Source organism: Panthera pardus, unplaced genomic scaffold (genome assembly GCF_024362965.1).
Source record: "Panthera pardus isolate Hobbes unplaced genomic scaffold, ASM2436296v1 HiC_scaffold_15, whole genome shotgun sequence".
In the NCBI taxonomy this organism is placed as follows: domain Eukaryota; kingdom Metazoa; phylum Chordata; class Mammalia; order Carnivora; family Felidae; genus Panthera; species Panthera pardus.
Genome location: NW_026526710.1, coordinates 61,229,806 through 61,252,504, shown reverse-complemented (window position 1 = coordinate 61,252,504; position 22,699 = coordinate 61,229,806). Strand labels below are relative to the sequence as shown.

At 44.5% G+C, this 22,699-nt stretch overlaps 1 protein-coding gene across 1 annotated transcript in view; it reads left to right on the top strand.

Annotated features, from left to right (window-relative positions):
• The window catches only part of LOXHD1 (lipoxygenase homology PLAT domains 1), a 156,812-nt gene that overhangs the window by 38,468 nt on the left and 95,645 nt on the right, over positions 1-22,699 (top strand). Inside the window, exons 7-11 of the mRNA XM_053901911.1 lie at positions 9,203-9,326; positions 11,839-12,089; positions 20,528-20,663; positions 21,226-21,386; positions 22,370-22,456. Of these exons, the coding sequence (XP_053757886.1) occupies positions 9,203-9,326; positions 11,839-12,089; positions 20,528-20,663; positions 21,226-21,386; positions 22,370-22,456 (759 nt within the window). The remainder of the gene's footprint in view (positions 1-9,202; positions 9,327-11,838; positions 12,090-20,527; positions 20,664-21,225; positions 21,387-22,369; positions 22,457-22,699) is intronic.

Genomic DNA, 22,699 nt, shown 5'->3' with positions numbered 1-22,699 from the left:
TCCTGATTTTGAAGGAGAGACCCCCTCAGACTCTCTCTCATAGCCTAGTGGTCACTTACAGTCCCTTCTAGCAAACTCTTGCCTGCAATTTTAAACCTAAAGTAGAAGATTAGAGAGGGAAAGAGTCCTTGTATTAGGTAGGCCTGTTGAAAACTGTAATGGGGACTCAGAGAAGATAGAAAAAGCCAAAAAATAATGAAAAATCCATAGAAGTCTGAGGTCACTTAGAAAATGGGCTATCAGCTCTTTGCAGATACTTCCCTTCATGAGGCTATCAGTATATTTCAGCTCATTCCAGAATGATAGGGAAAGGTTATTGTATAACATAGTTTTGAAAAATATTTTGAAAAAGCTCTTAGCGCTTAAAACAGAAACCCTTCCAATTTGAGACAATTTGACAATGGAGAATGAGGCTGTCTGATAGGTGAGGTTTTGTTATTGCTTAACTTCATTTACCTTCTAATGTCAGTAGTGGTTGACCTGCAGTTATCAGAAGACTTCTCATCCACACAAAATCCAGATGTGGCAGCTGCTTTCTAGGACACCTGCTTTCTTGCTGTGTCACCATCCTGGGCACTGTGGCTTTCATCCTCTACCTTGTTGCCTCACGATCACATGATGGCTGCTGAGCCTCTAGGAATCTTAAGTGTGTTCCAGACAGGAAGAAAAGGGAAGACCCAAGGGGAAAACCACTTTTTTTTTTCCTGGCAAACCTTTCTTTATTTTGAGAGATGCAGTGTCCTCCTTAGGCCTTTTGTCTACATTTCATTGGCCAGAAATGAGTTGTGTGACCAACCTAGCTACAGTGGAAACTGGGACAAATGGCTGGCTTTCCAGCCTTTATAAGAAGAAGGTGATCAGGAAAGGGCTGAGAGCATCCTTTCATGTCTGCCACACTCCTCTCCGTAACTAGCCTGGAAGTTCCTTGAGGGCCTCTCCCCAGCTCTTGGCGTGGGATGGGGCATGAATTGGTGAAGTGAGGAATGGCCAAGGTTCCTTTGGAAAGGAAGGGGTTTGTTTGGCCGTAAGAGCAGCCAGCCTGGTGCTGAACAGGGTTCTAGGAGGCTAAATGCTGCTTGGATTGGAGAAGAAATGGGGCAGGGATCCAGAACGAGAATAGCCAATGAGAGGCCGGGGTGTGTCTCCAGGTTGGAGGAGGGAGAGGAGGCAGGTGCGGTTTGTGACCTCAGCTGGGATGAGGCACAGAGCAGGTACCTCAAAGCCCAGTTCCCTCATCCGGGGAAGAAGAACCATCTGAGTGAAAACCCAGGGTTAGTGCAAGGAGCTGCAAGGTGCACCCCAGGGCCTGGGTGTGGCCTTGACAGGTTTTCCAGCTGCCCTCTCCTGAGGTCAGGTTCCTTCTTGGTCACATGGGCCCACTCACCCCACTTCTGTGCTCTCAGAAACCTCATGAAGGAAGTGGGTTTTCGTGCCAGAACAGGCCCCTTTGCAAAAGGAAGGGGCAGCTTAGCAGAGTGAAAACATTTTTTTCTTTTTTCTTTTTTTCCTTTAAGGTGTTGTAGATCTCGTTCCATTGCCTTCTGAAATTTGATATTGAGGCCAAGGAGAATTTTGTTTCTTTCAGGATAATCTGTTCTATTTTGTTTTTCTAGCTGGGATGCTTGCAGAATTTTTTTTTCTTTATAATAAGTCTAAATTGGGGGGCTCTGTTAGTTCATTTATGCCCCCATCCTCCTTCCCTCCCTCCTTCCTTTCATTCCTTCATTCCTTCCTTTCTTTTGCTTTTGTTTTTTATTTTTCAGAGACACGATTAGTCTTTATTTTTATGCAAAGGATATTTATTCACAATTTATTTATTTGTAGCTCAGAAAAGAGAATCTCCTGTTATATGCCAGATTCTGGCTTGGATGGCATTTGTTCTGGTCTCTTCTTCAGGAGTAACAATTAACCATTTACGGGCTCTCCATTCTCTGTTTTCCAAAGCTCTCAGCTTCTCTCTTGTTCCTTCCACTTTCTGTTCTTTGCACTCCAGGAGAACGTGTCACATTCCCTCACCCTGTCCTGGATTGGCTCCCCCATGCCGTGCTGTCCAGTCCCTTCCTTCTCCTACCAGTGTGCATTCCATTCTAATTCTGAGTGTTTCTCAGAATTTACATGTTTGTTGTAAAAGGTTAGGAACATTTACATGTTCATTGTAAAAGGTTAGGAAATAGAAATAAACAAAAAATAAGGTAAACCTAAACCACCACGATTTCACCACCCAGAGATGACCAGTGTTCGTGTCCCCTCCAGCAGGTCCCCTCCAGCTATTTTTCTATGAATTAATATACATGTATCATTTTTTAAAATGGGGTCATCATAAACAGTGTTTTACAAGCTGCAGTGTCTCCACTTTGAAATAGAACATGCGTATGTCCCCACGTTATTTAAATAGAGTGACATGAGGGTTTTACAGTGCAATTTGTTAATGAGTCCTAGAGTATTTCTTTTTTTAAAATTTTTATTTTTGACAGAGAGAGAGAGACAGAGCATGAGCGGGGGAGGGGCAGAGAGAGGGAGACACAGAATCTGAAGCAGGCTCCAGGCTCTGAGCTGTCAGCACAGAGCCCAATGCAGGGCTCTAACTCACGAACTGTGAGATCATGACCTGAGCTGAAGTTGGACGCTTAACCGACTGAGCCACCCAGGCACCCCTAGTCCTAGAGTATTTCAATGCACAGATATAACGTGACTTATTGAATCAATCTTCTTTTGTTGAACATTCTTTTCCTCAAAATTATTGATACTATAAAGAGTGCTGTCACAAACATTCTTATAGCTTATATTTATGCACATCTAGGATTACTTCTTACAGTAAATTCTGAGGAGTTGGGTACAGGGCTTGCAGAATTGTGAGAGCCTTGACAGATTTGCTGCTCTATAGTTTCCTTGATATTTTTCCTTCTTTAGTCTGGTTCCCTTTTACTATCATCTTTTGCCTTTTCAACGCGGCCACTGCTGTCTTAAAGATGTTTAGTCCTATTTCATAAAGACCAGTCTTCTTGTATTCCATTAAGCGTGTGTGTTCTCCTCAGTTCTTGTACTGTATCCAGCGTGAGGCCGTTTGCAGAGTTCTCCCCTTCTTCTGGTTCTTTGGAATGATGTTCCCACCTTCCCTCCCTCCTTGTCTCCCTGCTTCCTTCCTTTCTTTTTCTCCTCTTATGTGCTAATTAGGCACTATTTTCAACCAGAAGGCCAAGCACTTGGCTCCTTTCAGGATTAGATTGGTTGTTGTTCTCTGTGCAGCCGTATTGTGTGCAGGGTGAGTTCAGGGTCTGGTAAGGCAGGCCTCCACCCGTCCCCCCCAGTGCTAAGGTGGGTGTCCTCAAAGGTTCACGGTCTTCTGACAGACTCCTGACAGCCTATTCCTGTAACTTAAGCCAAACCAAAATGCTTCCTGGGGATAAGACATGAAACCAATTTAAGCGCTTCGTAGGTCAGTATGCCTGGATTTACTTGACACTTTCCTGAGGAAGAGAGGGAGGAGGGGTTTAGATCTCAGGCAGGGCGGGTGCAAGCCCGAAGCCAGAGGATGGGGGAAAGCACTGTGTCACCATACTGGGGACAGCCAGCAGTGTTCTGCCTCCCCCACCTCTGGCCATGTGCTGCCCCTCCACAGTTTACAAGGACCAAGGACTGACCCGCTGGCCCTCAGCTCCCCAGGGACACCAGTTAAAGGGGCTGCTGAACTGCCCGAGTTTCCAGATTTGACACTTGCACAGAAAGTGCCCTTCTTCCTCAGAGTTGCCAGGCTGGTTGCCTTGGACTTCACAGGACAATTGCTCCTTGGGTATTTACATTCAGGGGCTTGGTGGATAAACCTAAAAGCCAATATAATTATCTACTTCACAGGTGGTCTCCCTTCTAGTCAATTGCCCACATATGCTTCTCAGCCCAGGGGTATGGCCCCCGGGGTGACCAATACCCCCTGTCCCCTGTGTTGCACCCTCTCCTGGAGCATAGGGGGCTGGCATCCTCCTCTCCCCCGGCTCTTGCTCCGCGACCCATGGCTTGGGCCCTCACGTGGGGTTAGTCCACAACTGTGATCAGCTCAGATGGTCATAGCGCTTCAGAAGAGCAACAATCACAAAATGGCACATCACACTCCAATGGGCCTTGTCCTTGGTCCATCTGCTGCAGTAAAGAGACTTGCCCAAGGCCTTGCAGCTCTTCAGTGGCCAGCCTGGCACTTACCCTGGTCCTCCGCACTCCAGGTCTGGACTCCCTCCCCTGCGTCACGTGTTAGCCTGTCCAGGTCGGGAGATCAATCACCCGCTGCATGCTGTAGGCAGTATAACGGCAGCCCGCACCACAGGCTCCAGGAGGAGGAGGAGACCAAGGCTCATGGAGCTGATCTTAGGGACATCAGGAAGCTCAGTGTGTCCTTCTGTTACCAGATAAAACTCAACAGTCAACAAACATTTGTGTGGCTACCAACGGCAGCTGTTGTGATAAACATCATTCTTCTCTTTTTGCTTTATTGTTTTTGAGAGAGGCAGCACAAGCAGGGGAGGAGCAGAGAGAGAGGGAGACAGAATCTGAAGCAGGTTCCAGGCTGTCAGCGCAGAGCCCAATGTGGGGCTCGAACCCACAAACTGCAAGATCAGTGACCTGAGCTGAGGTCGGGCGCTTAACCCACTGAGCCGCCCAGGTGCCCCAAGCATCACTCTTCTTGAAAGAATAAGACAAGTCCCTAAATAATTATACTTACTATACCCATATACCCCTAAATTTCTGGGAGAGTCCAGCTTTCAGTGAACATTCTGTCATGAGAGTCCCACAAGTAAAGTAATGTCGATCAGATCAGATTTCCTGGCTTGAAGAGTAGAAATCAGAATTACCATGACTTTAATGCCAAGCAGGATGAGATAAAAGTCTTGAGTAAGGAACACACCAAGGTGGTGGGGGTGAGCTGCGTCTCACTGGGCAGCAGGGGTGCCCTGGAGCTGGGCCATGAAGATGGGTAGGGGTTTGCCAGGAGGGGCAGGGAGGAGGACTCCTGTGGTCAGATGAGGAGGAGCCAGAGGGCGAGGCAAGGATACTGAGTGGATCTGGGCCAGAGCACAGGGCTCAGAGGACTGAGAAGTGGGAAGTCATGTTAGGGAGGAAGGTGCGGGCAGGACCACTGCAGGCCCTGATCATAATAAGCCATCAGAGGCCTTCACTGAGCAGTAGCCTGAGGTGGTGGGGGGTGTGTGGGTGGGCTCAGAAGAGAGGGAGTGCAGAGGGTGGAGAGAATCCTAGGCTGTCACCATTCAAATGCTGCCATTTACACTTATTTATATTATGGGACATCGTTTTATAGTTTTTCAGTGTGGTGGCTGAGACCTGGACCATATGGGGAAGGATGGCCTCTTGACAGGGAGAAGATCTCACCTTCCCTTGGTGGGCCTCAGTTTCCCCCAAGGAACATTCATTTGCTTTTCCACAAGCTAGATGCTGAGATTTATTTTAGTGGGTTCATAAACTCCGAAAGTCTTCCTCCTTTTTTCTCCTGTGTCAGAACTTACCTGGTCTTTGCCCTTTGATCTTAGAACTCTGGAAGGAAGCCACAGTTCTCCAGTGGTTCTTGAAATGTGATGATGGCTGCCTATGGGTCACAGGTTACTTTTACTGGATAACATATATGCGTTTTTAGTCTTTATTTATTTTGAGAAAGAGGGCACAAGCGCAAGCAGGGGTGGGGAAGAGAGAGAGGGAGAGAGAGAATCCCAAGCAGACTCCATGCTGTCAGTGCTGAACCCGACTTGGGGCTCGATCTCATGAACCATGAGATCATGACCTGAACTGAAATCAAGACTCGGATGCTTAACCGACTGAGCTGCCCAGGTGTCCCCATTTATGCATTTTTAAAGGAAAGATTGAAAACCCCTTGAAAGCAGAGGCTTGTTTTACATTCTTTGCCTGCCCTCATGCCTGGTACATAGTGGGTACGCTGTGTGGACCACTCAGATTGTGCACATCTCGGGCACCTTGGTGCATGAGTGCGAGGGAGGGGACCCTTCATCCTCCTCAAATTGCTGTGTGTGTGGGTTTCACTTCTGCCCAGAACAGGCCTCTGTTCTAATAGGTTATATAAAATTGGTGCACATTTTTTCAGTGTAGAGCAGGGAGAGCTGTCGTGAATCATACGTGACACTCCCCATCGATCTAAAATCTACTGACTCCAGGACCCATGCCATGTGCTCACACGGGCACGTTTACCTTGCAGGGTGGGGCGGAAATGAAGGCCCCAAGGCCCTGGATCATCTGAGTGTATCTCTAAACCATCGGGAAGAATAGGGAAGAAATGACCCCTGCTTGGGCAGCTCCATCTTTTCCTCCTCTTCTTTGGGGTAGAAGAATAAGCTACTTTTACCATTGGCTGGTCCGATCTTATGACTCTGCTATGTCCTTGTGGCTGCTGAAGACAGTGGGTTCCACCGTGGACAGGCCTTCTCTGGCTGTGGCCTCATCTCCCAGGTGGCTCGTGACCCCTGCTTGCCCTCTTGCCTCTCAGAAGGCCAGCGCTGCCTGGGGGCTTTCTGCCCATGGAGAGTATTCCTCCAGGAGATAATGGTTCTTGCTTTTTATTAGGTCATTGCTTCTGACTGTCTGTCTGTCTCTCACACACACAGTGTCTGTCTCTCTCTCTCTCCCCTTTCCTGCCTCCAAGTATGTGCTTCTATCAGTCATGGTGAGGGGCGTTTCTATTTCCCCAGTCCTATTTTACAGCGGTCCCTGCCACAACAACAGAATCTGGGTAACAGTGGTCTGGAGGGAACACCACCATTTCATTCTCTTAGCGAAAACCATTCCTGACATGTCCTGGATTCTTGAAAGGAACTCCATGAAATCCCAGAGGTGTGTGGGCAACTTGTAAATGGAAGTGGGAGAGCCGCTCACTCCTCCCTCGGAAGGGGCTCTTGGTTATGACTGTCTAAGCATCAGGGGTCATGAGTGAGCCACAACCCAGCCAGCAGAGGCCAGGACGCCTCTGAGAGAACCCGCTCCCCACCCCCCACACCCCTGTACAGTCTTTACATACGGCAGTCGGCACGTGGTCATTTCCCTCCCTGCCTCCCCTTCTCTGCTCCTGCCCACTGAAGGATCACCGTCTGCTACCAGACGTGCTCCCAGATACCCTGCTCCCCGGGAGCCAGCTTCCTCCAGCCTCATCTTGTAGACCTTGGGGCCAAAAGTTTTGATGAATAATTGTTTACATATTTTAATATGCATCTAGAAAAGGTTTTTTTTTAATTTTTTATAATTTTTTTAATGTTTATTTTTGAGAGAGAGAGAGAGAGACAAAGCAAGGGAGGGGAAGAGAGAGAGGGAGACAGAGAATCCCAAGCAGTCTCCCAGCTCCGAGCTGAGCTGTTGGCATAGAGCCTGATGCAGGGCTCGGACTCATGAGCCACGCAAGATCATGACCGGAGCTGAAGTCGGACGCTTCACCCAGGCACCCCTAGAAAAGTTTAAGACCTGTTCATGGACTCTGATACTTTCTGCACCAGTGTTTAACCTCTCATCATCTCTCTTGGCCCTTCTTTGTATTTAGTATTTTGGAAAATCTAATTTTTCCAAAAATGTATTCAAATATTGTCTCTTTCCTTCGTGGCTCAGCTAGTTTTGTCTTGTAGAGGTAGTTAATGATACACGTTCTATTTCTCAGATTAGCTAAACTTCTCAGGTGAGGAATTTCCATCAGACACCAGGCCAGTAGGGGGCCCTTTATTGATGACAACTGTGAGGGTGGTATTGATGATGAGCTGTGAGGGTGGTGTTCTCGCTCTTGAAACCGTGGCTGGTACGCTAGTCTGTGAACACTGAAAGACAGAGATGGTGAATCTGTATGCCAAGGTTTATTAGGAGGCTTGATAGCTTCTCTGGTAAACGAAGTCCTGTTTTCCTTCACTCTGCTTTTCCAACTTTGTGGGAGCCAGAGTGAAGGGGGTTAGGAGGCAGGCTGAAGCCTCAGACCTTTGTCATTGACTCCCCAGTCTCCCCCTAACACGGAGATGAAAACCACCGAGAAATGTGCAGATAGAAATGTTGTGAGAGGCTGGACTTTGACAGCAGAGCCCTCTCTGGCCTGTGCCACAGTGGCCTCCAGGTGCTCAGCTTTAAAAGTACAGACACTCCATCAAATCAGCAGGCTCTGAAGGGTGACTCACACCAACCAAACTCACAAGGGACTGATTTATAACCCAAAGCCTGAATGCTGGATATATCTGAGGAGAGAAGGCTGGGAGGACAGTGGCTTCCAGTCACTGGTTCAGGCCACCGGCTTTTCCCTAGTGGGTGGTATCCTTAGGAAAACAGCTCTTAGCCCAGAAAGTTCTTTTTTTGAAAACGGGATTAGAATAGGGTGAGATGGCTTCAGGCAGCCCAGTGTGTGCCCTGTTTCCACACTGCAGACATTTTGATCTTAGGAAGGGAGTCTTTCATTGAAATCGCCACCCCCCGCTGCCCTTGGGCAATCTTGGGAACACCTGGGCAGACACTTTCACTTTCCAACTCACCCTGTCTCCAGATGCTTCTGCCTGCACAGGGCTACAACTGGGGGAGAGATTCTAGTTATTGATGAGTCTGGTTATCTTAGAGTGGGTTTTCAATTGGGTTCCTGGCACGCTTGAAAGGGCCTTTCAGCTCCTTGGTAAACTCTGAAAGACATTCTTATCTCAGCCTTGCCAGCCTGGCCCACATGTGAGTGCCCTGTGGGAGGCTTTGTAGACGGCCACTTCCTTTATCCTTGCTATCAGTGGCTGATGTTTTCTGACCTGATCACCAGACCCTGGGATTCTGTGTGCCTCATTTGGGGCTTGTAATTCTCCTTGCGTGGACTCGGCTTCTCACCGAGGGTAGGGTCCCAGGCTTCAGCAGGTGGGGAAGGTGATGCTCTCGTTGCAGTCTGTAAATACATGCTTCACACCCGGGTCTCACAGGGCACATCCTGCCAAATTTCCTGCACTTAGTTGTGAAAATGATCTGCAGCAGAGGAGGGAATAGTGGCTCAGTCATTCAAGTAGGAGGTACTTGCCAGTCGTCCCCATGTGCCTCTCAGTGCTTTGCAAAAGGCATGTGCTTGTGCTAAGCTTTCCCTGGGCCACAAAGAAGGTGAGAGTGTATTCTTAGAGTGCATTCAAGTGATGGAGGTATTCGATCACCAGGTGCGCTGTTAGTGACCCTTGCCGTCCCCGCCCTCTCTTCTCCTTCCCAGATTGTCATTGAAGATTTTGGGAACAAGAGAAAATATGACTTCCCTCTTAACCGCTGGCTGGCCTTGGATGAAGATGACGGCAAAATCCAAAGGGATATCTTAGTGGGCGGAGCTGAGACCACAGGTAGAACTGAGAAAGGGGAAGCACGATTGGCTGGTATTTCACTTTCTGCCTGAGGTTCGGTGTTCTCCTTGGTGGGCCTGGAGGCCTGTGATCCAGCAGGAGCCAGCCACTCCTCCTGCTCTTGAAAGTGTTCCGTCCCTTTGTGCTGGAGCCCGAGGCTCTGCAGATGCCAGAGGAGGCGGGGGAGGTGCTCCTGAGCAGATACTAACTTTCAGGGCAGAAGAGATTAGCCACTAGGTGAAGCTGGGATGTGAACTCCTGTTCGCAGTGGATGAGGGTGTGGATTTACTCTTAGCTCCTCTTACTATTGCGTGCTTACTGTATGCCAGGCCCCCTAGGCACTTGACCCGTTTTGTCCCCTTTAACCCTCACAAGGACCCCGTAATATAGAAACTGTTATCATTTCCATTTCACAGAGGAGCAAACTGAGTCACATAGGCATTGAGAGACCTGTCCAAGGTCACGCAGCTGGCAAGTGACAGATCCGGATTCGGGCTGCCACCTTAGTCTCCACCCTGTGCGGATTCCACAGAAAACCCGCACCTCCCAGCACGGGAGTTTGTGGATGTTCCGGAACATCAGTGTCGTGAATGTGCCCATCTGAGAACGTGCTCTGCTGCACAGCATCCTGTTGCTTAGCACTGCACAGAGAAGAGGTCCAAGTCCTGGGGCACAGTATGCAAACTGCTTCATGGTTTGGCTGCAACATATGTGTCAGCTGAATCTTCCAGCATCTTGTGTCACTTCCAGATGCTCACCTGTCTCGCTCCACCTCATCAGCACACCTTTTGCTCTTTCCTGAACCTACACCCCCTTTACCCTCCTTCTGCCTCCTTCTGCCTCATCCACTTGTCTTCTGCTTCTGCTGGGGGGTGGGAGAGGGAGCTTCTCTCCCCTCGCCTGGCCCTCTCCTCATCCGTGCCTTCCCCCACCCCGCCCTGAGCTGCTGGCCTTACTCTTTCTCTCACTTTATCTTTAGAATATCTTTCTCCTCAGCCTGTAATGCCATTTCTCTTCTCTACACTCCTCAAATTCCTGCTCCCTGTCACTCCCTCTGAGCCCTCCCTCCTTCCTGTAGACAGGCACTCCCTCCCTTCCTTTGCACCAGACACTTGGGCAGACCTTGACTGCTATCAGTTAGGAAATCACACGTTCCTCTGCTCCAGCACTTTCCAGCCTTGCACGTTATTTGTAACTGAAGCTTGCATATTATTTACTCAGAAACAGATAGGAGGGGCGCCTGGGTGGCTCAGTTGGTTAAGCATCGGACTCTTGATCTCAGCTCGGGTCTTAATCTCAGAGTCGTGAGTTCAAGCCCGGTGTTGGGCTCTGCACTGGGCATGAAGCCTACTTAAAACAAAACAAAACAAAACAAAACAAAACAACAACAACAAAACCAGATCCCAGAATGGGTCTGCTCTGACCCCTTTAACCATATCACTCTTACTGACCTCCAGTGGTAGAGGAGAAGGAGAAATGTCTGTCAAAGGCTGGGAATTACTGGTAGCCTGGGCCATGGGATTATGTACTGGGTGTGTTTTGGAGAAACAGAGCTGGAGACACCATTTGTTCATCTTCTAGTCTCCCTGAGGCCTTGCATGTAGTAAGCACTCAGTCAGCGTTTGTTGAACAAAGGAAGGTGTAAACGTTTCAATGAATCACGCATCCCGTAGCTGCATGTGGCTAGCTCCAAAAGACTTTCAGGATTTTCATTTCCCTGGGTCAGGGGCTAGGGGTGAGGCAGGGGGTGGGGTGGAGGGGTGTGAGCCTGTACGCCATTGCCTTAGACTCCAGAGCAAAATGGAGGGAGGCCAGACCTTAGCAGAGTTTCCTGTCCAGATGCTGGTCTTTGGTGTTTTCTCTTACTCAGTCCCATGTCACAGCTTAATCTCCCTTTGCTGGCTCTTGCCCAGAACTTCATGTCCTCGTCTCACCTCCCGACTGACCAAAACCTCAAATGGCCTGACCACAATGTGCTCTCCTTCCCTCACTCTTTCCTCAACCCAGCACGTCAGGCTCAGACATTAGTGCCCTCTATTAAAAGTTATCTTTTTAAGTTATGAGCAAAAGAGCAAGCAAAATGAATCAGCTAGCCCCGAATATAAATCTCCATTAATGGAGTTGACTATTATAATTAAATCAGACATAACAGAATTCATCCGGCAGCTATTAATAATATGCACATGGTAATTAACATTAATAACAAGTACTATTCTTAGCCAACTCAAATCCCTCCTTCTCTCTGTTAGTTTCTTGTAATCAGGGCTGGCAGCTTCTTAGGGTAATACCTGCAGTTTATTCCTAAACTCAGATACATTGACACACAAACTGAAAAAAGAGCACAAAGCGGAGAGGGGCACTGGATGTCATCTGGGGAAGGAGGACGAGGGGGGAATGAAGACGTGTGGAAGAGGGAGGGCCTAGGGAGGCGGTAGCCAGGGAGGGGAGACTTGGGTGGGATTTTGTAATCAGCTGGCACTAACTCTCTCCTTCCCTGTTGCTTCCACACCAGCTATTTCATATATTGTCACCGTCTTCACTGGGGATGTCCGGGGTGCCGGGACCAAATCCAAAATCTACTTGGTTATGTATGGGGCCAGAGGGAATAAGAACAGTGGGAAAATCTTCTTGGAAGGCGGTGTGTTTGACCGTGGCCGCACAGACATCTTCCACATCGAGTTGGCTGTCCTCCTTAGCCCCCTGAGTCGGGTCTCCATCGGACACGGCAATGTAGGCGTCAACAGAGGCTGGTACTGTGAGAAGGTAAGGGATGCCCCAGGGACGGCCCTTTCCTGATTCAACCCCTCTCTTTTTTAACTTGAAAATACAAACTCTGACCTGCTTCCTGCTTCCTGCTTGCGTTGGACCAGCTACAGAGCACATGGGCAATCCCTTTCATTGGGCAATTGGATTGGTAACATGCCCGTCCATCTTGTTCTGCTTATGGTCAGGAATGAGGGCTGCACTGTGCACGTATCCAAGGGCCAGACTGCAGGATAGCTTATCCAGAGGTAGTAGTTGATAGTTACAAACTATCCTGATTCTTGGTGTAGTGTTTCACTTCACCTTATAAATCTGTCAATCAGCAAGTATTTTTGAATGTATGTTTGCATTGTGGAATACTTCTGATTTAAAGCATATACTCAATGAAAGTAAACTATAGATAATGATAAGAAAACAAATATACATTTTGTCTACCACCCTACTTAAGAAATACTTTTCCAATACTTTTGAAACTCCACTGTGCCCTTACCCAATCATAAAATTGTCTTTTCCCCAAAGAGCATACACTATTATGAATTGTTACCTATGTATATATTATTTGAATGTAGCAGTTTTCATTCAACACTGCGCTTTAGACATTCATCTGAATTGGTAACAGAAACTGTTGTTCATCAATTTCACATTCATTCCATTGCATGAATCAGTCACCATTTATTTGTTTGTTCTTTAATTTACAGACATTTTGGGGTTGTATTTCTTGATATTTGCTAATATAAACAATGTTGCCATGACATTCTTATACATCTTTGTACAAACATCCAGTTGGTTGATAGTATATGTTCAAGTATCTTTTCGTAGCTTGCCTACAATGTTCTTTGAGCAAGGGAAGATTTAATTTAGAAATGCTTTATCCAGGGGCACCTGGGTGGCTCAGTCGGTTAAGTATCTGACTTTGGCTCAGGTCATGATCTCATGGTCCACTGTTGGGCTCTGTGCTGACAGCTCAGACCCTGGAGCCTGCTTCGGATTCTGTGGCTCCCTCTCTCTGCCCCTCCCCTGTTCACGCTCTCTCTCTCTCTCTCTCTCTCTCTCTCAAAATAATAAATACAAATTAAAAACAATTTAAAAAACCCTGTAATTCTTTTAAAAATATAGATTCCTTGACTACAATGCAAGTCTACTGAGTCAGAATTTCTAGGTAATTGGGATATTCAGATAATTCTTATCATTAAGGAAGTTTCAGAATCACTGATTTACTAAATAGTAATTCTTTCTCAACTGTTCTAGAAAGGCAATTTAGTCTCATCAAATTCCCCAAATGTATGGTTTTGCCTCTGAGCTTTTTTGTCTGTTCCATTTATTGATTTAATTTTTTCCGACACTAATACAATACTCACTCTCATCATTTCATGTCTTTATGTAAGTCTTGGTATCTTCTAGGACAAATTGACTCATCGTATTCATCTTCCTTAGGATTGTATTAATATTCATGGCTCTTAACCCTTCCATAGAAATTTTAGAATTTTCTTGCCAAGTTCCATGAAGAATTATGTTCAACAGAATTCAATTGGATATGTAGATCCATTTGGAAGAATTGATATCTTTACTAAGTACTTTTTATATGTATGAGCATTATGTACCTCTTAAAATTTCAGTCTTCTTTAATATTTAGGTCTTCTTTAATATTTCCCCTGTTTTTCCCTTACTTTAAAAGTTTATTTATTTTGAGAGAGAGTGAGAGAGAAAGCACATGTGTGTGTGAGCCGGAGAGGGGCAGAGAGAGAGGGAGAGAGAGAATCCCAAGCAGGCTCCGTGCTATCAGTGTAGAGCCCAACAAGGGGCTTGATCTCACCAACTATGAGATCATGACCTGAGCCGAAATCAAGAGTTGGATGCTTAACCGACAGAGCCACCCAGGAGACCTAGTGTTTTTCTATAGTTTTATATCTTTCTTGATAAAGATCTTGCACGTCTTTGTTAGATATATTCATAGAGGCCTTATAATTTTTGTTCCTATTATAAATGATATCAATTTAAAATTATATTTTTAAACTATTTGTTTAAAATAGAAGAAATAGAAATACTCTGTAGAAATAGAAGTACTTTCGTGCATTGAGTTTACAAATAGCCATCTTACTAAACTTTAATTAATTATAATTTGTCTACAGATTTTGGGAGAAGTTTCTTTATAGAAACTTTGCTGTTTGTGAATGGTGACAGTTTGGTTTCTTTCTTTCCAAAGCTTATATTTAATTTTTTTTTTTTTTTTGTATTTGACCACATGAGCAGTACAGTGCTGAACAGTAGGGTTAATAGTAGACATCTTTGTTTTGGTTTTGATTTTACAGGAACTGCTTCTAATTTTCTATTGAGGTAATTATGATTTTTGAGGGGTTTGGTAGGTAGTCTTAGATTAGATTAGGAAATCCTCTTCTATTTCTGTATTGTTCAAAGTTTTTATTATTTATTGTTGAATTTTATCTAATGCTTTTTCTGCATTTAATGCTCTAGTCATGAAGCTTTTCTCTTTTACTTGTCAATTTGGTGAATTAGGACTGCATTTTCTAGTGGCAGACTAACTCCGAATTTCTTTAAGACAAACTTGGTCATAAAAGGTTTTAATTTTACATGCTTCTGGAATTGGTTTGCCAGCATTTTATATAGAATTTTTGTGTATATGTTCATGAAGGGCATGGCCCTTAATTTTCCTTTCTCTTATAGTCCTTGGCAGATTTGATCCTGTCATGGAATGAGAAATACTCTCTTTCCTGAAAGAGGGTGTATAAAATTGCAGTGATCTGTCCCTCAAAGTTTGGTTGCAGTCTCTTACAAAATTGTGTGTGTGTGTGTGTGTGTGTGTGTGAGAGAGAGAGAGAGAGAGAGAGAGAAAGGGAAATTACTAATTTTAAAAAGTTGTGTTTGTTTTGCTGGTTATAGAATTATTTAGGCTTTCTATTTCTTCTTGAATGTTTTATTTATTTATTTTTAATTTTTTTAAATGTTTATTTATTTTTGAGAGAGACAGAGACAGAATGCAAATGGGTTAGGGGCAGAGAGAGAGGGAGACACAGAATCCGTAGCAGGCTCCAGGCTCTGAGCTGTCAGCACAGAGCCCGACGCGGGGCTCAAACTCACGAGCCGTGAGATCATGACCTGAGCTGAAGTCAGACGCTCAACCGACTGAGCCACCCAGGCGCCCCATCTTCTCAAATGTTTTAATGAGCTGTATTTTTCTTGGAATTTGTATGTTTATAGGTATCAAATGTATTGGCACTTACAACGTTAGTCTTATACAGCATTCCCTTATCTTTTTAACTTCTGCTGCATCTATAATTATGATCCCCTTTTTATTTCTAACATCATTTGTTCATGCCTTCTTGCTTTTTAAAAATAGCATTCTCACAAAAAGTGTGTTTAGTTGTTTTAAATAATCAACATTTGGCTTTGTTTATAGTTCATTTTATCTCTATTTCCATCTTGTTGGTTTCTGTTCTCTTAATTTCTCTGGGTTTCTGTTGTTGCTATTTTTCTAAATTCTTTTTTTTTTAATGTTTATTTTTGAGAAAGAGCATGTGAGCGGGGGAGGTGCAGAGAGAGAGGGGGACAGAGGATCTGTAGTGGGCTCTGTGCCAACAGCAGAGAGCCCGATGAAGGGCTCGAACTCACGAACTGTGAGATCATGACCTGATGAGCTGAAGTTGGACTCTCAACCGACTGAGCCACCCAAGGGCCCCATTTATTTTTCTAAATTCTTGAGTTGGATTCTTAGCTCATTAATTTTTAGCCGACTTGTTTTCTCATATAAGCATTTGATACTATAACTTTGCCTCAGAGTAGTGCCCTAGCTGCACCCCACACATTACACTATGGAATATTTTTATTACCATTCAGTTTAATTTTATTGCTTCATTTAAAAATCAACTTTGTTGAGGTATAATTGACATAGAATTATACTGTGCAGTTCTATGAGTTTTGACAAATTCATATACCATGTAACTATTACCAGAACCGATACACAGAAATTTCCATCACTGCAACCTGTTTCTTGTGCTCCACCCACCCCCGTCAGTCTATACGGCTCCAAACACTAACATGATTTCAGTCACTAAAGATTAGAATTGTCTTTCTTAGCATTTAATATAAGTGGAATCATGCAGCGTGCACTCCTGTGTGTGTGTATGCACACGTGTGCGTGTGACTTCTTTTACTCAGTATAATATTTTTGATATTTATCTGTGTTGTGTTGCATATTAGTAATTTATTATTTTTATCACTAAGTATTATTTCATTGTTAGGGTTTACAAGTTCATTCATCCATTCAACTGTTTGTGTACATTTGGGTCACTTCCAGTTTTTGTTCTTTGTCTGCTATTATGAGCAGAGCTGCTATGAAAAATCATGTACAAGTCTTTGTATGAGCATGTTTTTAATTTTTTTGGGTAAATACCTAAAAGTGGAATATCTGGATCCTATGGTAGATATACACATATCTTTTTAAAATCTCCCAAGCTGGTTTCAAGTGGCTATACTGTTTTGTATGCCCATCTGATGTATGAGAATTCACTATCACTTGATATTGTCAATCTTTTATTTATTAGCTATTATAATGGGCATATCATGGTATTTGATTGTGATTTTAATTTACATGCCTCTGATTACCACTTACGTTGAACATTATTTTCATGTGCTTATTGGTCATTTGTATATCTTTTGTGAAGTATCTTTTGACTATCTAAATTTTTTTTGTCTTTTCATTACTAATTTATAAGAGCTATTCATATATTCTTGATAGAAGTATTTTGTCAGATATATCTCTATATGTTTGTGGTGTATTAAGTATAATCTCCCAAAGTGTGACTACCTTTTCATTTTCTTTTTTTTTTTTAAGTATACTTATTTATTTTGAGAGAGCAAGAGCGAGCAAGCAAGGGAGGGGCAGAGAGAGAGGGAGAGAATCCCAAGCAGGCACCACACTGTCAGTGCAGAGCCCCATGTGGGGCTCCATCTCACAAATTGTGAGATCATGAACTGAGCTGAGATCAAGAGTTGGATGCTTAACTGACTGAGCCACCCAAGTGCCCCTCCTTTTCATTTTCAGGACAATGTTTTCTGAAGAGCAGAAACTTTCAATATTGATGAAAGGCAATTTGTCAGCTTTTTCCTTTATGCTTTTTTATTTTTGCTTTATGCTTAGTTATTGTTCTACTTAAAATTTTTCTGTGACCCATTAGCTATTTTGAGGTGTGATTTTTAGGTTTTAAATACATGTTCTTTTGTTGTGTTTTGTTATTTATTTCTAATTTAATATCATTTCAACCAGCAAACATAGTCTGTATGATGCCATTTAAGGAGATTTGAAATTTATTTTACAATGCATGTTCAATTTGCGCATTTGTTCCTAGAGTTGAATTTAAGATTTTGAGTTTATATATTAAGTTCAGTTTATTAATACTTTTATTATTTGAATTATCTATTTCCTTACTAGCATTTTATTTGATCTATTAATTACTAAGAAAGATGTGTTGAAATTTCTCACATGAGTGGTAGATATTTCAATTTCTTATGGTAGAGCTAACAGTTTTTGCTCTATATAGTGTGAGGCTATGTTATTAAGTGTGGAGTTACTATAGCCTCTTGGTGAATTAACTAAATCTTTACCATAATCCAGTCTGACACCATCTGTCTTTTAACTGGCAAACTTAGTCCACTTATATTTATTGTACTTTCTGGCATGTTGGTTTTTCTACTTTTATAGTTTTTGTTTCTTTTGGATTGGTTGTTTTTTTCCCTTGATACTAAATTAGAAATTATATTCTATTTCTGGTTTGTTTTGTGTTGTTGTTTTACTGGTTACTCTTGAAGTTTTACCCTACATACTTAATGTGGCAAACCCAAAATTCAGTTACCATCTCTACTTTCTTTTTGGCAAGGACCTTGAAAATCTCTAATGGTAATAACCCTGCATCTGGGCCTCATGCTATTCTCACTTAGTGTTTTAGCTTATTTTAAATTATTTTCAAATCCACACGTGAGATACAGTTGTGTAGAATCACTGTTTAGATTTACCTACATGCTTGCCAGTTTGTTTGCTTGCCATCCCTTCTTGCATCAGAGACCTTATTACTGGTGTCCATTTTCTTCTTCCTGAAGTTCACACTTTAGAAGTTCCTTTGGTTAGGGTCTGTTGGTGGTGGGCTCTGTTTTTGTTCATTTGGGAAATGTTTTTACTTCATCCTCATTCTTGAAAGATAATTCTGGAGTACAGAATTCTAGATTGAGTTATTTTGCCCCTCCCCTCCCCCAGGCATTTTCTGGCTTCTGTTAGTCTAATTGCTGTCAGCTCTCTTTTCTGTCCTGATGCTCTTATCTTCTTTTTGTCTTTGGCATGCTGGTGCTTCTCTTTGACACATCTAGGTGTCCCGACACATCTAGGTGTCTGTGTATTACTACTTATTCTGCCTGGGACCAGGCTTATGGTAACTAATTCTCAGGGAAGATTATTATTATCTGTCTGGAGCAAAGGCAGAGAAGATAGGATCCCTTTGCAGATGTTCCCCTCTCTACCTTTTTTCTGAGGGAGCAGCTCCTTCAAGTGTTTCTGCTTATTCAGGATTTGTAGTTCATATCCTCCAGTTTGCAAAGCCCAACGGCTAGCCTCCTGCTTCCAATTGGCTGTTGATTTCCTGATCTCTGAGTGTCTGGTATTGTCTTTTCGCTTTTGGTGCAGCACCAACTTTAGCCTTCACATATACCCATTCTCTTGGCTTCTGCTTACTCTGAATTTTGCTGGCTCTTATGGCCTTTCTGTAACTTCTTGTCAGCTCAACAATGTATATAAAATGATATTTCCTGTTATTTATATGGCCTGTGGGTATTTTGCAGTGGTGAGAGGCTTTTCAGACTACCTTGTTTGTTGGACTACCTATTCCAGAAGTAGAACTTTTAACAAGAATTTTTAAGTACTTATTGTATGCTTAGAGCCATCTTTGGGGGAGCCATAAGGGGTGAGAACACACAACCTCAGCCTTTTAGGAGTTTGCTCCTCCTATTGATCAAACAAGACGAATACACATGTAAAAACTAGAGAGTAATTCAGGAGTAAACTAAGAAGAAGTAATTGCAGGATTTGTTCAGAGGGAAGAAAGAAAGGTTGTTAAATAATTGTTGGTGATTATTACTTTCTGTGCCCCTAGACCACCCTCTGTGGGTGCCCTCCATCTTTGTGTACAGGTAGGTCCACTTCTGAATGCATGGTTGCATAGACTCTTCAGCATAAAAGATGGCGTGCAGTAATGGGTCCCAGGGGACCTCAGCCTTAATAGGAATCCTGAAATTCTCGCTGATGGGTGTAAAAGGCCCCTAACTAATAGGAGTCAAGAGCATTTATGCTTCTGGTACTGACACCAACTAACTCCAAACTTGGGCACTTCATTCCCTTTTCTGGACCTCAGCTTTCCCATATGTTGAATGCATGTTGGGGTAGACTCTATGAATTGCTAACACATTTGTGTCACAGGACTAAAGTGTTTGAGGAGGCTACTGCCTGAGGCTCTGAGACATCGTTTATCTTTAGGAAGGAGAGTTTCTCTGGGAGATAGAGGGTGTACACACTCCCCTCCCTGACCCTAATCTTTTATCTTCCTTCCCCTTGGTTTTAAGGCAAGGTTTCATATGGCTATGACAGTCATACAGAATTAGTTGAATTCTCAGAGATATCTGGGTATATCTAAGTATAATAATTCAATCCAAGGAAACTATAGTCAATGGTAATAACCATAAACAACTGACAGCAAACACCCAGTAAGACAGTAGTTTGTCAAAATGCTTGATCAGCTCTAGAGTCAAATTAGCTTTCAAGTTAAAAAGAAGATAAAGCAGAGAATCTAGCAATGTGAATACTCAAAATTTCTTGGTTGATAGAAAATCTTGTAGTGTCACAAGAACATTCCTTTGGACATCTCTAATGTGAGTGGCCTAGGCTGGATACACTTCTGAGCTCTAAACTCATGAGTTCAGAATGTGATCAGAGAAAGTGTAGGAAAGGTTTAATGAGGCTCAAGCCCCGAAGAGAGCAGTTTGTTTTTGTATTAAATTCCAGATACACATTGCTCTCTATGTGATTGACCTTTTCCCTACAAGACAAATGTAGGGAATTAATGTTGTATTCTAGCTCATTTGGTTTGGTCTGAGGTTTTATGAAGCGCATGAAGAAACACGGGGTTCAAAGAGCGTGTTATATATAGGGGAGGATTCGGGATTTGGGCTGGTAAATTGGAGGAAGGATAATACCTACTTGGGAAGACCTCTTGTGTGGGGGGGTATTTCTTGGTCGAAGATTTAGTGAGGCAGAGAACAGTAAGAGAAGTGCCATTCCTTGAGGAACCTGATGTAGACGACCCATAATATGAAGAGGCTGTCAAACTTTGTAAGGGTCCCAACCTGGGGACCTGCTGCAGGAGACTCATCTGCCCTCCCAGGTGGTGATTCTGTGCCCCTTCACCGGCATCCAGCAGACCTTCCCTTGCAGCAACTGGCTGGACGAGAAGAAGGTGGACGGGCTGATCGAGAGGCAGCTCTACGAGATGGTGTCTCTCAGGAAGAAGAGCCTAAAAAGTAGGTGCAGGGGCTGCATCAGAGGCTGGTGGCCTTGCAGACAGGGCCAACAGAGGCCAGGATGTCAGACCCCTGGGCAAGAGCTTCACCTCGAAGGAGTCCACTTCTGCTTCTCACGTCTCCTCTAGAAAGGAAGGGAATGGGCCCCGCAGAGCTCGGTTCTCCAAGATACAGGCTGTGTGCCCGGCATAGAGTTACACACCCGGCACCAAGGCCTAGTACCCCTGTGACCCCAAACTGCATAAGCTGCTGCTGTGAGGGGCTAGATGTTAAACTGAACGGTTTAACACAGTGCACTCTAAATATACAGAGGTGCAGGGTGTCAACTCTTCTCCCTACTTAAAACATACTAGTAGACTTCCACGTTAAAAGGAACATTGAGGTACCCTCTTTCAAATAGCAGGGAATCCTTGGGTTCCTAATACTGGCACCTGTTAGAGTGGGTTTCTGAGAGTGGGCCACACTTGTGCATGGTCTGTGCTTCATTCCTGAGCTCCTTGGATTTGCTCGCCTTCCCCACTGGTAACACGAAAATCTCTTTATTCTTGACCTGTCTCTGCAGAGTTCCCCTGGTCCTTGTGGGTCTGGACGACCGACTTGAAGAAAGCTGGTACCAACTCTCCAATCTTCATCCAGATTTATGGGCAGAAGGGGCGGACGGATGAGATTCTCCTGAATCCCAATAACAAGTGGTTCAAACCAGGCATAATCGAGAAATTTAGGGTAGGAAGGAAGTGTAATGGGCTGGGAGGGATGAAGGAGGAAGGGACATAAGACGTGTTTGTCATGGGGATGGTTTTCTAAGCCAGATTGAATCCAGTTTGAGGACAAAAGGGTGCAATGAGAAGTTCAGCTCCTTGCAAGGGGTGCCGGAGTGATTTATAGGCAAAGTATTGATTGAATGATGTGCACTTTGGATCTGGCCCTTCACCTGAATCAAGCACTCCAGAACCAAACCTGGGGGACAGAAGCAGGTATGAAATGCTCTTGGGGAGCCTAGAATCCTGGGGAATCATAGTAGAACAGAGACCCTGAGCCCGCAGCGTCAAACCACCCCATCTGGAATGAATTAGAAAGGAGCAAATTTAAGGTAAATTGTAAGTTTAACGCTAAATTTCTGGTGCATATTAAACCGGAGCAAGGCTTATTTTGCCAACAGAAGTGTGCTCTGACCTTTAGGTGAGAATGATTTGTAATTTTCAGCTGTCTTCTCAGAGCACCCTGCTGGTACTTCTGTTATGCACTCAGTTCATTGCTCTTCATGTATTTGTCTCCCGGCTAGACTGCCAGCCCCTTTGGGAAAGGGCGTGACTGCTGTATTGATCTTTGTGTCTGTTTCAGTGCCCAGCAGAGTTCTGGGGCTGTGGGCCTGTGCTAATTTACAGGGTTGCCATATGGGTTTTGTTACTGGGAGTTTACTGCTTGCAAGATTTTCTTTATTCTGGATCCTACTGTGGGTCAGTTATTTTTGTTCGATTTCACCAGGGCAGACTGAATCCCGGCCCTACACGGCTATCTTGCCCTCACGTGCCCCTGGTCGCAAGGTCACGAGAGGACAAAGTCTGTGAGGGTGGCTTGAAGCAAAGCCATCCTCACTGCTGAAGAAGTGGCCCAGGGTGGGTACCCTCCAGGGAGGGGGTAAGCTGTGAGGATAAATACATTTCACTTGATTATGTCCACCCAAGGCTTGTTATTTCACCCCATAGATTGAGCTCCCAGATCTTGGCAGGTTTTACAAGATTCGGGCATGGCATGACAGAAGGAGCCCTGGTTCTGGCTGGCATTTAGAGAGGGTGAGATGTGCCATCTTGGGGCTTGGGAGGTGGTTGGGAGAGGAACTCTTTCTAATAACCCTGTCACATAAGTCTGTTGGGAGTGGGGGTGGGTAAGTGTGGGTCTTGAGTTTGGACACACGGGGACTTCCTGAGGGGAGAGGACCCCCAAAGCAGACTAAGGAAATGCACAGGTGTTTAGGAGACTTGCATTGTTCCCCAGTCACCTGGCTGCTGGGCAAGCGTGGGTCTCCAGGGACCAAG